Consider the following 15,000-nt stretch of genomic DNA (forward strand, 5'->3'; position numbering starts at 1 on the left):
TTTTTGCTTTTTCTTTTTTCTTTTTTTTTTTTTTTTTTTTTTTTATTTATCAAAAGAAAAATTCATTTAACATATCCATATCGTTTTTGTATTTACACAATTATTACCATAATTTAATTATTATATATTATTTTATTATCAGCAAAAATTATTATTCATATATAATTAATAAATTATATACATATATATATATATATATATATTTGAATTCTATTTTTAAAATTCGAGACTATATATAAAAAGAATATAAAACAATATAGAAATAAATTTTCTAAAATTAATCTTTATATAATTATCAGAATATTATCATTAATATTATATTTATACCTGTATAAAAAAAAAAAGAAAAAAAAAGGAAACAAAAAAGGAAGAAGAAAAAACATCGACAAATTAAAGAAAAAAGAAAAAAAAGAAAAAAAGAAGAACTTTTATAACTTTCGACGAAAGGTATTAATATTTAATATCTATAGAAATCAAAAAATAAAGAAACAAACAACCGAACAAACAACCGAACAAACAAATAAATACTCGTTAAAAGAGATTTGAACGAAAGTTGACGAGTAAGGTACACATATATATACATATATATATATATATATATATATATATATATATATATATATGTATGTATATATGTATGTATTCTATGTATGTATGTAATAAACATAGAATAAATACATATATATGTAGAAACTTAAAAAGATATATCGAAGAGATATCTACAAATATGCGAGTAAACGCGGGTACGTAAGCGAAAGGGACTCCGGATAATTGAAGTTGGCTTCCTCGGGACTCGCAGCAGCGAGAGACGTTCCGGACGAAGTCCTTAGAAGGAAACGGAGCCGGGTTCTCTTGGTATCGCGGACATGCGATCTGTCTTTATGGTCCGAAAGTGGGCGTCGACTTGGTCTCACACAATGCCGGCGTAACGACGACGACAACGACAACGACAGCGACAGCGACAGCGACAGCGACAGTGACAACGAAGAAGACGAAAACGAAGAACCACAAAAACTCAAACTGAAATGTTGAGGGTGGACCAAGATACCCCGTTGTTCGTCTTCTTCTCAATTTAAAAAACGATTTCGAGAAACGAATACAATTCTTTTTTCTTTTCTTTTCCTTTTTTTTTTTTTTTATCCGTAATTTTATTTCAATATATCCCTATCCCTTCTCAATATATCAAACGCATTAATTGATATTGAAAATATCTCAATTAATTTAATTTTATTATTTCACTTTCCGATCAATTCAAAAGAAAAAGTTTTCAATAAAAATTATCATTATTATTATTATTATATTATTTGTAATTAATCTTGATTGATATTAGAACAAGTCTTTAAAGTTTTCATTATATTTACATTCTGATACGATTTAATAACGATCTAATTTTCTACATAATTTATTACGAAATATCAAAGGTTCGTTTGGAAAAATTTGTCTGACAATTTTTTTCTCTTTTTTTTTTGTTTTCTTTTTTTTTCTTTTTTTTTCTTTTTTTTTTTTTAATTAAACTAATTATTTTAATACGAGAATCATTGAAATTTAATAATGACATATTATCATTTGAAATTTATAAATTCGTTCTTTGGAAATGATTTCATAAATATTATGACAAATATTATAACAATCTTATGTTATTATACTAATACAAGATTACACGTGATTTCATTGAAATCTAACTGATTGAATCTAATTTTTTTTATAATTCATTATAAAAATTCAAAATTGAGAAAATTATTATTATTATTATTATTATTATTATTATTAATTATACTATCGTGGTTAATTTTAATAATTATTCAATTGATACTAATAGAAATATTATAATTTTTGATTTCAATTTTGTTTATAGGTCTATCAAATCGAATATGTGATCGTGAAAGCAGCGAATTCTCCGAGACCAGCTGCATGGATACTCGAGAGATCGATCGATAACGTGAACTTTCAACCCTGGCAGTATTACGCACCAAGCGACCAAGAATGTTGGGCGAGATATTCGGCACCACCTGTGCCTGGTAAGCCGGTTTATGACGATGAAGTCATTTGTACGAGCATTTACTCCAGGTCGACGCCTATGGAAAACGGTGAAGTACGTTTCATCATCAGCATCATCATCATCATCATCAGCATCATCATCATCATCATCATCAGCATCATCACCATCATCATCATCAGCATTATTATAAATCATCATAATCATCATTTCTCCATCTCTCATCATCATAATTTTTCATTCATAATTCATCATATATCCTTAATGAAAATAATCAAAATAATATCAAAATAATATCATTAGAAGTCGATCCTAATCGAAAGATATATTATAAATAAAATTGATTCAATTTAAATTCCTCTTTAATATCAAGTAATATCTATTATATGTACGTATATACGTACACATTTATTCATTCTTTTATTCTTAATGAATGACAACTATAATTAATTAGATGAAAATTCTCATTCCACTTCTCTAATTATTAAATCACCTAATCATCGTCACTATTAGATCATCGTAATTAATATTAAATGAACTTTAATTCAAGGTTTAATGAACTTCAATTCAAAGTGAAAATTAACTATGAATAATATCTAATATTCTAATAATTATCATTATAATTATTTCATTCTTCCTTCATTTTAATATCAATCGATAATAAGTAGCTATAAATAATCGAATAAAAATTCTCATTATTCGTCTCCCCAATTTTCTAACTTCCTAATCGTCACCTTATATTCATTCGCAATGCTTATATATTCCTTATCAAAGAACATTAATATAAATCAAAACTATAAGAGAAAAATAATTATAATAACGTAGATCAAAATTCATTTCCCTTCTGTCTCTCTAATTTCTAATACATATATAGAATACATACATACAATACATATGCAGATATAATAAATCTTTCTTGTCTTTAACAGAACGATGGTCATTGCCATCGTTTTATCAATAGTCTTTATAATAAACTTAAGAAGACAATTTAAAGAGACAGAGAAAGAGACAGAAAAAGAGAGAGAGAGAGAAAGAGAAAGAAAGAGAGAGAGAGAGAGAGAGAGAGAGAGAGAGATTACACGCATAAAACGCGAGAAATCGTCCGTTATTCCGTCGCGGTGTGGTCGATCGTTAATTATCGTTCGACGTACACTGCCGGTCATATAATTACGCGATTGGATGATTAGCAGGCTCGCGATCTCAACATTACACACCAGTGAACTAAGAGTAACAAGGGTTTGTAGATCGTCGTTAGTTGAGCGATCTTCACAAGCAAGAATGAATTTCCGTTCACGATAATTCTCGTTTATTTTCATTCGATATAAACTTGAACGAATAATTTTATATAATTATTCTATGTATCACCGTTAGTTCCAGATTAATATTTTCTCTCTCTCTCTCTCTCTCTCTCTCTTTCTCTCTCACTCTCTCTCTCTTTATATATAGTAATTATTAATTCTATGATTTGTTTTAACTTGGGGAGAAAAGAAGAAGGGGGAAAAGAAATCGTTCTGAAGATTATTATTTCTTTTTTCTTTTCTTTTCTTTTCTTTCTTTCTTTTCTTATTATTTTTTTTTTTCTTCTTTTTTTTTCCCCCTTTTTTTTCTTTTCTTTTTATTCTTTTTGCTTTCAATCTTTCCCAACATTCTAAATTTAATTTTACTTTTGTATTTTTTTTATTGTAAGCTCAATTAATATTGTCTATTATGATTTCTTTCTAAATTAAATTTTATCAGAAAGAAATTTCTTCTTTTCTTTTTTTTTTTTTTTTTTTTTTTTTCTAAAAATTTACATTCACTCATAACGATCTCATTGCACCTTTCCACTTTACTTTTTTTCACACCCTAACATATATTTTTATACATCCTTTTATTATACCATTTTAAATGTACCTTTTTTTTTTTTTTTATAGAATTTTACTATAATCTTTTCTATTACAATGTGCTAAGCCTTTATTAGATCACTGGCAAATGATGTTTTTTTTCTTTTTTTTTTTTAAATACGTTGAATCGTTTCAAGTTAAATGTATGTACAAGAAGAAAAATAGGAAGCAGCACCCTTTCCTTCTTTCGTCTTCACCCCCTGTAGAAAGTGCAGTGTGCATTCAAACGTCCATATATGGTCAGTCAGCACCATACATGGCCGGAATGTAGGGATCTCCGTTTTTGTACCATCGATCCTTCTCTCCCCACCCCTTTTCAAGAACGATTCCTTCGTTTTCTCTCATCTCGTTTAGCGTTTCTGCACGAAAGCGATTTCAGGCTCGATAATTTTCTCCTCTACTCACTGAGGATTTTTAATTGTCAATCAAAACTTCTAAGAAAATGATTAAGAAAAAATACGAAAAGGGAGAGGGAGAGAAAAAGAAAAGAAGTTAAAATAAACGCCAATTATTTTCCATTAAAACCATTAATCATTTAATTTCATTCGATCGTCAATATAAATTTATCCCCGTCGATCGATCATAATTATTTCAATGATATAATTATTCAAATAAAATAGAATATTATTATTCGATAATGATTAAAATAAAAGTATAATATCACTAAGCAATCGTTATAGATAATAATTTTTATTAGATGAATAATTAGAAGACATACGTTTCCAATTACTATTTCGATATTACGTTAACACGTATCAATTTTTCCGCCTTGGACTATTGTTTGCGATCACAAAAAAAAAAGAAAAAGAAAAAGGACAGAAAACAAAAAACAAAAAACAAAGAAAAGAAAAATAAAAAGAAGAGAACTCTTAGGTGCACCCATTATCCCGAAATGCAGCAACTGATTGTTCTATATTTGGAACCGCGCATAGGCCCATTTGCGGAGGACGACGACGTTCTCCACTCGTTTTACCGGCGCCATTCATGGATGATTTATTTCTTCCTTGTGACATCGAATTTAATACTTTCGAAGAAGAGAAATACGCGTACAGAAACAAACAAATCGAATACACAAACACATAAAAATAATATCTATCCTGATCGATAATCAATCCTCCATTAATTTTTATCAATCTTCATCGATAATCAATATCCAATATATTTCGCGATATTTTATTTTTAAGGGGGAAGAAAAGGAAAAAAAAAAAAAAAAAGAAGAATCTCAGTCACAAACAACAATCTTTCTCTCTTTCTCTCTTTCCTTCTTTCTTTCTATTTTTTTTTTCTTTCTTTCTTTATCTTTATCTTTATTCTTCTCTATGATTTTCTATCGACCAAAGTCGATCGATCGATCCTTCCTTTTAAAATCGTTTATATATTTATACTTGTATTTCAGATTCATACGCATCTGATTAATGGTAGACCCGGTGCCCTAAATCACAGTACAACCCTTCAAGAATTTACACAAGCGAGATACGTCAGACTTCGTTTTCAAGGTCTACGAAGGAACGGCGTTGTAATAGCCGATAAAAGAAAAGCATTTTATTCGATCAAGGAGATCAATATCGGTGGACGTTGTCTATGTTCTGGTCATGCTGCTCGTTGTCGATACAGTGTGCAACATGGGGTAAATTATCAATTTTATTTTATTCTTAATAATAACATTAATAATAATAATAATAATAATAATAATAATAATAATAATTAAATTTCAATTTTGTAATAATAAATATCATATGTCAGTTTTAGTATTATAAATGTCGGATATTAATAATGATATTAATTAAACAAAATTGAAATGAATTTTTCAATAGAAATGGTATACACGATATTTCAATCATTATTTCCATTATAAATTTCTATTCGATCATCGTAAGACCTATAATAATCAATCAAATCAATGATTTATTAATTATGTGAGCAAAATTTTCACCCCGAATATATTTCATAATGTTCATTTAAATACGTTTTCTACGTTTATTATATAGATTACTTATATATTATATATTATATATATATATATATATAAACTTACCAAAGTCAATAACATATGTACATAGCTTTCAACGAAATCGATTTTGTTGGACATTTCCGTTTGGACCGTTCTCTAAAGTTAGAATCTCACACTCAAACTAGAAAGAGAGAGAGAAAGAGAGAGAGAGAGAAGATTATGGTGGACAGGGTTCACAGGAAATAAATCCGTCGGAAGTGCCATAAACTTGTCAGTCCTTTGTCTGGCAGCACCGCTAATGGCAGGATCTTTCGTTCCTTCCTTCGAAACGTTTCGGAACTTTGCCATTTGCTCTTCCAAAGCCGCAAGGAACGTGCGAAGCTTCTTACTGTGAAATAGACGGAAAGAGAGATAGAAAATTAGAGAGAGAGAAAAAGAGAGAGAGAGAGAGAGAAGAGTTGACACGTATCAACATTCTTTTGCGATCTCTCACGGAGAATCGCGTACGCGCTTTTGGAACCGCATTAATTTTCTTTTTTTTTTTTTTTTTTTTTTTTTTTTTTTTTTACCTTACATGGAGTTGCGGTTTCGTGTCCTCCTATTGCTACTTGCATAAAATCTATCATGAAATTTTCATAACCATACAGAATATATCATATATTTCTTTTCGATCATTTCTCATCAATTTCTATGATATATAAATTATTACTTAATTTGTTACTAAAGTTATTATTAAATTTGTTATAAATTGTTATTAAAGTTGTTAATGTCGTTAAGTATAATTAAACTTTTTACTACAAAATAATAATATATGCAAATATTTACGAATAATTTCTTTACATTTATTAATTTTCCATAATGATAAAAACTATACCTTACATATATATTTATTATTTCCTTGTGATACATTATAATCGTCATATCTGAGAAAATCTAGTGTTTGTGTTTGTTTAAATAAAAAAAGAAAAGAAAGAAGAAGAAAAAAAGAAGAAAAAAAAATAGAAAGAGGAAGAAGTAGAAAAGAAAAAAAATATAATAACTCGTAGCTCGAGAAAAATCATATTTCATGTAGGAATATTTTATTCGAAAAAAAGAAAAAAGAAAAAAAAATATAAAAAATAAAAAAAAGATTTAAATAACATAATACATAAGGGAAACATTAAAATGTATTTTACTATTGATCACGATCAATCGACATACTTTCTCAATATGGATAGAAACTTGGCAGCTGCATAAAATACGAATCTCAAACTGTGACTACAGATTGTTAGCATTCAGTTACAGGCACACTTGCTTACTGCCTTTGGCTTATGTGCCTCGGACACACAATAATAAAACCTTTCTTGACCTCGAGGTAAAGGCACTCCTGTCGATCTCTCGCATGCTCTCTCTCTTTCTTTCTCTCTCTCTCTCTCTCTCTCTCTCTCTCTCTCTCTCTCTCTCTCTCTTTCTCTGTGTGTGTGTGTGTGTGTGTCTCTATCTCTCTCTCTCTTTCTCTCTACTACCTTTTATTTTTACTCTTCTTGTCTTTCTCACTGACTTTCGCGTAATACTACCTTCAAACAACCATTAATCACAGCACGTACTCATCCCGTTCCCTATTTCCATTACGATCGATTAAAAAATAAACAAATTAAATCCTTGAAGATATTTCAGGAAAAAGCAAAAAAGCAACAAAAAAAAAAAAAAAAGAAAAGAAAACAATAACAACAACAATCAACGTCTTAACATCTTTTTAACGATCGAAATAATATTTTGACGTTATCAAAATCGTTATAATAATTCGTATCTATTTTGATCGTATAAAATTAAAGAAATTAAATATCCATATAAATATATTTCAAATGAAAAAAAAAAAAAAAAAAAAAAAAAAAAGAAAAAGAATAGAAAAAAAGATAGGAATTTCTTTTTTCAACAATAACAAATTTATCGTCGACTTTATTAACGACGATCAAATTATTAATAATTAGAATTATTCGTTGGAATAAATTTGATTGATCGTTGCTGATAATAAATTATATATTCGAAATAAATATTATAAAATTAAATGGAAAATTAAATATATTGAAATATAACGAAACGCAAATTTAACGATCGATTTAACGGGATAAAATTAATGTTAATGTATTTTTCTTTCTTTCTTTCTTTCTTTCTTTCTTTCTTTTTTTTTTCTTTGTTTTTTATTTCCATCTTTATGGGAACTCGATTAGAATCGACTTTTGGCGATGTCTCGCTCGAGTAAATTAAATTAGTTTTTGGCATGCGCGGTGTCGTTCATGGTCGCGTGCGAATGGATCGCTGCATAGATCGAATCGCGATCGCATTGCTGAATACGTGGATCGTCGAAGTGGCATCCGAAATATCTTAAGATTACGACAACTCAATCAACTCGACTGTTAATCTTCGATCGATATTTTCCTCTCCTTTCATCATTCACATAATAAAATATTAATTCAATTTTTGTTTTCCCTTCTTCTTTTTTTTTTTTTTTTAATCTCTATAAAATCTTTTTAATCTCCATAATATTTTCATCCAATATTTATCTTTGATTTTAATTTAAAAAAAAAAAAAAAAAAAAAAGAAAAAGAAAAAGAAAGAAAAATTAAAATTATATAATACTACAGACTTAATAAAAAAAAAAAAGATAATAATAAATCAATGATTAAATTAAATCATTGAAGGATTAAAATAATTTCCATGCTAACGTAGACAATTTCAAATCTATCGAAATTTTATTCTAATGAATTTTCTAATTTCGACAATATTATTGTTCATTGAAATTAAAATCATATTATATCGGATAATTTGATGTATCGAGTAATTTTGAAAAGTAAATTGAAAACGATAAAATGATTTCTAAATGATTTTAGACAATTTCGAAAAGGTATCGAAATTTAATCAACGTAACAGCTGTCAGTATGGTTATAGAGAAACAGAGAAATGATCCGGAGAATTGCTAGTACAACACAAGCGGTGTGGTCTTGTCGCTTAAAGAAGCTTAAAGAGAAGCGAGCATTCGGCCTATGAATCATGAGTTTCGAGTTCACTCTCTACGTTGTATTATTTATTGCCTTGATAATCGTTTTCTCACTAGCATATAAATATTTCTTATATTATCGGCTTGGAAAAGAAAAAGAAAAAGAAAAAGAAAAAGAAAATCTAATCTCAAAAATGTCTTTATTTTTCTCCACCCGAGAATAAATTTTCTTATAAATATCTTTAATATTTTATTAATAAAATAAAATAATCGTAATTTTATTTTTATGAAAATTATCAATAATTTAATTAATCGATTTAATAAAATATTCCATAATAAATATCTATAATTTTATTTTATTACAATTATTGATAAATTCATTAATTTCATGGAGAATGTTTTATAGAGAAAGAGAGAGAAAATGAAACTCTGTAATTATATTTCACTTATCAAATTAACTAATAATTTTATGATTCTATAATAATTAATAAATAACGATATAATGAAATATTCTAATAAATAGCCTATAATTTCATATCATAGAATTAATTCATAGTGATTAATCAATTTCATTAAATCAAATACCAACAATTTCACATTATAAAATAATAAATAATAATAATAATATTACATATAAATGAAAATACTTATATGTAATAATTCTCAGATTTTGATATTAAAATGATTGAAATTATAATCGTCGAACTGTTCGACGAGTGAGACAATTTATTATAAAAACAAAACAAAAAAAAAGAGAACAAACTGTTTAAATAATTCTGTTTTTGTTCTTCTTCTTCTTTTTTTTTTTCTTTTTTTTTTCTCTTCTTTTGTTAGCATCAAGAATGTGAATGCGAACGTCACACGTGCGGTGAAAGATGCGAAAAGTGTTGTCCCATGTACAATCAAATACCATGGAGGCCCGGTACCGCCTCCAAGGGCTTTCATTGTGAGAAATGCAATTGCAATGGACATGCAACGTCATGCGTTTACGATCCGGAAGTCGCCGATAAGAGGATGTCTATGGACGTTCGAGGGAAGTTTCGAGGGGGCGGTGTTTGCGTCAATTGTACGGTGAGTCCAGTCTAATATTACGTACAATTTTGTATTTTCCTTTTCTTTTTTTTTTTTTTTTCTTTTTACGAACGCGAAGAATAACAAAGAAAAATTCTATGAGAATGAATGCAAAATTTTCATTTTTCTCTCTTTTTCTTTGTTTCTTTTTTTTTTCTTTTTTTTTTTTCTTTTTAAATTAATTAAATTAATTAAATTAATCATAAATGTTATCGAAAAGAAATTTTGCCATGTTATCAAAAGTAATGAATTATTGAAAATACATAATATCTCGTGAATATTATTATTATCGAAAATTAATTCTTATATTTATTAAGCAAGTAATTAATTATTGAAATTGTACTTAGAGTGTATTATTAAAAATTAGAACAATATTAAAATAATATAATGGGGAATAAAAGTTGATTATTGGAGTGATGTTAAAGAAAGAAAGAAGTAAAAGAAACATTAAAGACTAATAATTATGCGATCATTAAAATGCATAAAGCACAGTATAAATAATCGTTTGGCTTTAATCTTTATTGCACTTCGTGGTTGAAAAGGGACGCAGCTGCGACTGCATCGAAAAGATTAGTTAACGATAAAAAAAAAAAAGAAGAAAAAAGAAAAAAGAAAAAAAGAAAAAAAGAAAAAAAAGAAAAAGAAAGGGAAAAAGAAAGAAAACACGAAGCTCCTTTTCTCTGATCTCTTTCAAAACACACATACACACACACAGACACATATATATATATATATTTATATATATTTGTCTGTCATTCATCGACGACTTAATAGATAATCATATCACTGAATGGAGTTCGAGCTCTTCGAATGTCGATCTTAAACAATGAGTATTAACTAGCAATAATTCTTCGATACGATTCGATTCGTTCTATTATATTGTTCAATTATATATATATATATATATATATATATATATATATATATATATATATATATATATAATTCTCATATATAGATTTTTATATTATTTTTATCTTTTTGTTTTTATTTTTTAGGAACACACGTCTGGTATCAATTGTGAGAAATGTCAAATAGGTTACTATAGGCCTAACGGTGTTGCACCCGATGCATCTGAACCCTGTTTGCCCTGTGACTGTAGCATTCATGGTAGTACAGGTTATTGTACACCAGACGATTCTTATACACATATGGGAAAGGTAATTCTTATCTTTCTTATATGGCCCAAATCCTGATCCTCTTACTTTTTACTATTACAAATCATTTCATAATGAAATCAAATAGTCATTGAATATTCGATTGAATTTCTCTGAGACGATCTCTCACGTGAAATAAAATAAATAATCGATTATTTGAAAAGAATAAGTGATCATAACACATGTGGTGTTCCAGGTAGCAGGTGCCTGCGAGTGCAAATCCGGCTATTCGGGATACAAATGTGATCAATGTGCAGCGGGTTATCGTCAGTATCCTGATTGCATGCCATGCCCATGTGATTCACGGGGTATCCTGCCGTCTCACGATTGCGAGGGTGATTGCCTATGCAAGGCCAACGTCGACGGTGAATTTTGCGATCGATGCAAATCAGGATACTTTGCATTGACCAAGGATAATCTTGATGGTTGCGTATCTTGCTACTGTTTTGGTGCAACTGATCGTTGCGTTGCCGGGAAGCTCTATTACACGATGGTAAAAAGAAAAAGAAAAGAAAGAAAACAAAAAAAAAAAACAAAAAAAAAAAACAAAAAAAAAAGGATACACTCAATAAACGTCGATCGTCTTCTGGTTTTACCATAAATGTGATCCATACGTTTCCTCGATTATATCGTGATATAATTCTTGATAAAATTCTTCTCTTGTTTTACAGATATCTTCGTTAGAAAATTGGTTGATTACCGATATGAATGGTTCATTAGGAGTAGTACCAACATTAGACACAGACAATGGTTGGCTGACCGTGGCTGCGTTCGAGGTCGAATATGAAAGTCCGTATTGGTTAGCTCCACGAATCTATACGGGAAATCGTCTTTCATCTTACGGTAGTAATCTAACATATACCGTCACCTGGGTCGTCATGCGTGGCGATACCAGTGGCAAGCCTACCACCGAACCCAACGTTATTTTAGTCGTAAGTAATCCCTTTTTCGTAAAAATCTACTTTCGAAATGGTACTCCAAAGATTTGTGTGATGAAGTGTAAATTGAAAGAGTACATAACATATATAAATGTTCGAAAAGAGAAAAATAGAAAGATTACTTTGACCTTCTGTTTTTTTTTTTTTTTATCATCCTTCTTGACCATTTTAATTCTTTTTTCTTTTCTGTTCTTTCCTTTCTTTTTCTTCTTTCTTTGTCTTTTTTTTCTTGTTTTTTTTTTTTTTCTTTTCTTTTTTAGGGTAACAATGGCATGCGCATAGCTTATGGCGAGGAACAGTATAACGGTCAAGAGGCGGAGATATCCGTGGCCTTGACCGAGCAAGGCTGGTACCATGTGCGAAGTGAAGTCCGAGACATTCCTACAAGACTAAGGAGAACCGATTTTCGCGGCGATCCTGTCAGTAGAATTCAAATGATGCATGTATTAGCTGATCTAAAATATCTCATGATTAGAGCACAATATCATTCCGAACAAATCGAAGGAAGGTATGACGATAATCATAACATTTTCCTTTTCCTGATTACTCTATCCAATCTATATTCATTTTTAATGATTATCTTAATTTATTATTTCAGTCTTCTATCTGCAATCCTTCCGGTAGGTGATCCCGTACGATCGGAAGATGGTAGTCAAAGTCTCGTAGAAATCTGTGAGTGTCCTAAAGGATATACAGGTCTATCTTGCGAAAATTGTTCCTGGGGATACGTGAAAGTGACGAGCAATGGTTCTAATCATCAGGATTATCAAATTTGCGTTGAGTGTGATTGCAATGGTCATGCTTCTTCTTGCGATCTTGTGATGGGCGAATGTAAGGTAAGCTACAATCGATAAGGTAGAAAATTATAATCGTTGATTTATCTTCAGTTGGTACATGCATGAATCAACAATATCAATGATAAAAAATATTTCACGATTTTTAATAAAAATAAAAATGTCGTACTATTATAACAATCTAAATGTTTCAATTGTACAAAGAATATATTTCTAAAATTTTGTAAATTTTCCATTGTCGATAAGGTAAAAAGTTACAATTATTGATATGTACCTTCGGTCGGTATATATCTATAATTCTACATTATCGATGACAATAAATGTTTAACAATTTTTAATAACAATTAAACATATTAATGTCGAACATGAAATTTTCTAATGAATATTGTTTTATTTATTTATTCTTTTTTTTTTTTTTTTTTTTACACTATTGACAAAGTCGAGATTGATGCAATGAGACAAATAGTTAGAAATTTTCTAAAAGAATCAATAATATTATAAAATTATACTATTATAGTATATTATAAAAGTACGATAAATTAGAAATAAATAAAAAGAAATTATTTCAAAAACTTCGTTTATCCTTCAGACCTGTGAGCATTATACGGTCGGTCCAAAATGCGATCGATGTTCAACAGGATATTATGGGATTGCAACGAAAGGGACATCCGAAGATTGTAAAAAATGTGCTTGTCCATTGTCCATCGAGTCAAATAACTTCAGTCCAAGTTGTCAATTGGAGGATCCCACGGACGATAATAGCGGCTATGTTTGTACTCAATGTCCCGAAGGATATACAGGCGATCATTGTGAAAGGTATGATAGTATATAGTTATCCTAGATCGAACATTTATAATACCTTATTTAATTTTCATTACGACATAAATCATATTACGAAATATAATGCAGCTGCGACGTGGGCTTTTATGGTAATCCATCGACTCCCGGTGATACCTGTAAGCGATGTCCTTGCTCAGGTGGACCGTGCGATCAGGAAACAGGACGTTGTTTAGAATGCCGTGGTAATACCGAAGGTTGGAAATGTGAAAGATGTAAGGAGGCTCATTATGGGGATCCATTACGTCAAAATTGTCTACGTGAGTATTTAATATTATAATATATCTAATCTTAGAAAATTGAAAAGTTATCGATTACACGATATATCAAAAAAAAAGTATAATAGAAAAAAAATGTAGAAAAACAAAAAACGAATTTAATAATATTCATACTAATTTTAATACTATTTAAATAATTCAATTCTTTAATACTTTAATACCATCTTTCGTTTTAGCATGCAATTGTGACCCGATTGGCAGTGGTTTCGTTCATTGCGATCGGATGAGCGGTCAGTGTCCCTGCAAGCCTTTGTTCTCTGGTCGTGACTGTTCCTTCTGTATTGAGGGTTACGGAAACGTGAGTGCACGTTGCCAACTATGCGAATGCGACGTGGGTGCCCTCGACGAACTTTGTGATCCTGTAACTGGCGAGTGCAGGTGTTCTGAGGGTGTAGTTGGTTCACATTGCGATAGATGCGACATCGATCATTATGGTCTGTCAACAAGCGGTTGTCAAGGTAAGTGAATTGATACTAACTGTTCGTTGAAAATATTTTTCCTATTTTTTTTTTCTTTCTTTCTTTCTTTCTTCTTAACGATAAATTATATTTTATCGTTGGAATAAATTTATTATGTCGATAAAAAAAAAAAAAAAAAAGAAAATTACGACAGGAGAATTATTTGATAATTTCAAAAGAAATAATTTCAAAAAAATTTTTTCAAATGAAAAATCATCGACGATATTATTACTATTGGCTATTAATAGATCTCGATAAATTTCGAAATTTTAAAACGTACGATTAAAACGCTTTTGAAAGGAATAACGCGAGAATATAACGACCTTAACTCACGAACGAAATAACGGTGCGTTGAAAAGCGTGGGGTGGTGGGAGGGGGCGGCGGCGGGTAGCTGTAAAACGAAAAGAAAAAAGTAAATAGAATAATAAGATGAAGTGGAGGAAGGAGTAAAAGTAGAAGAAAGAGGATAATGGTAAATAAGAAAGAAAGAAAGGATACAAGAGAACCGCATGCGAGAATTTCTGTATGGTTAGTTTAAAGCCCAGAGGTAGAGAGGTTAAATTTTTGTTAAATTAAATAAAACAGGAGCCCCCGTGTCTCTTTGTACCGTATTTGCAATTCTAAAAAGAGAGGAACAGCTTTCGAAAATTACCTTTTAC

At 29.5% G+C, this 15,000-nt stretch overlaps 1 protein-coding gene across 3 annotated transcripts in view; it reads left to right on the forward strand.

The window, feature by feature from the left end:
• Positions 1-15,000, forward strand: part of LOC124428778 (laminin subunit alpha-2) — a 125,096-nt gene that overhangs the window by 43,703 nt on the left and 66,393 nt on the right. Inside the window, exons 3-13 of one of the 3 annotated variants that reach the window (XM_046973274.1) lie at positions 1,856-2,092; positions 5,276-5,506; positions 9,642-9,878; positions 10,877-11,038; positions 11,232-11,528; positions 11,707-11,967; positions 12,234-12,481; positions 12,572-12,809; positions 13,357-13,583; positions 13,677-13,864; positions 14,059-14,340. In XM_046973274.1, the coding sequence (XP_046829230.1) occupies positions 1,856-2,092; positions 5,276-5,506; positions 9,642-9,878; positions 10,877-11,038; positions 11,232-11,528; positions 11,707-11,967; positions 12,234-12,481; positions 12,572-12,809; positions 13,357-13,583; positions 13,677-13,864; positions 14,059-14,340 (2,608 nt within the window). Of the gene's footprint in view, positions 1-1,855; positions 2,093-5,275; positions 5,507-9,641; positions 9,879-10,876; positions 11,039-11,231; positions 11,529-11,706; positions 11,968-12,233; positions 12,810-13,356; positions 13,584-13,676; positions 13,865-14,058; positions 14,341-15,000 lie in introns of those variants that run through there. The other 2 variants (XM_046973273.1, XM_046973275.1) reach the window with 2 other exon arrangements.

The sequence above is a fragment of the Vespa crabro genome, chromosome 13, assembly GCF_910589235.1.
Source record: "Vespa crabro chromosome 13, iyVesCrab1.2, whole genome shotgun sequence".
Classification (NCBI taxonomy): domain Eukaryota; kingdom Metazoa; phylum Arthropoda; class Insecta; order Hymenoptera; family Vespidae; genus Vespa; species Vespa crabro.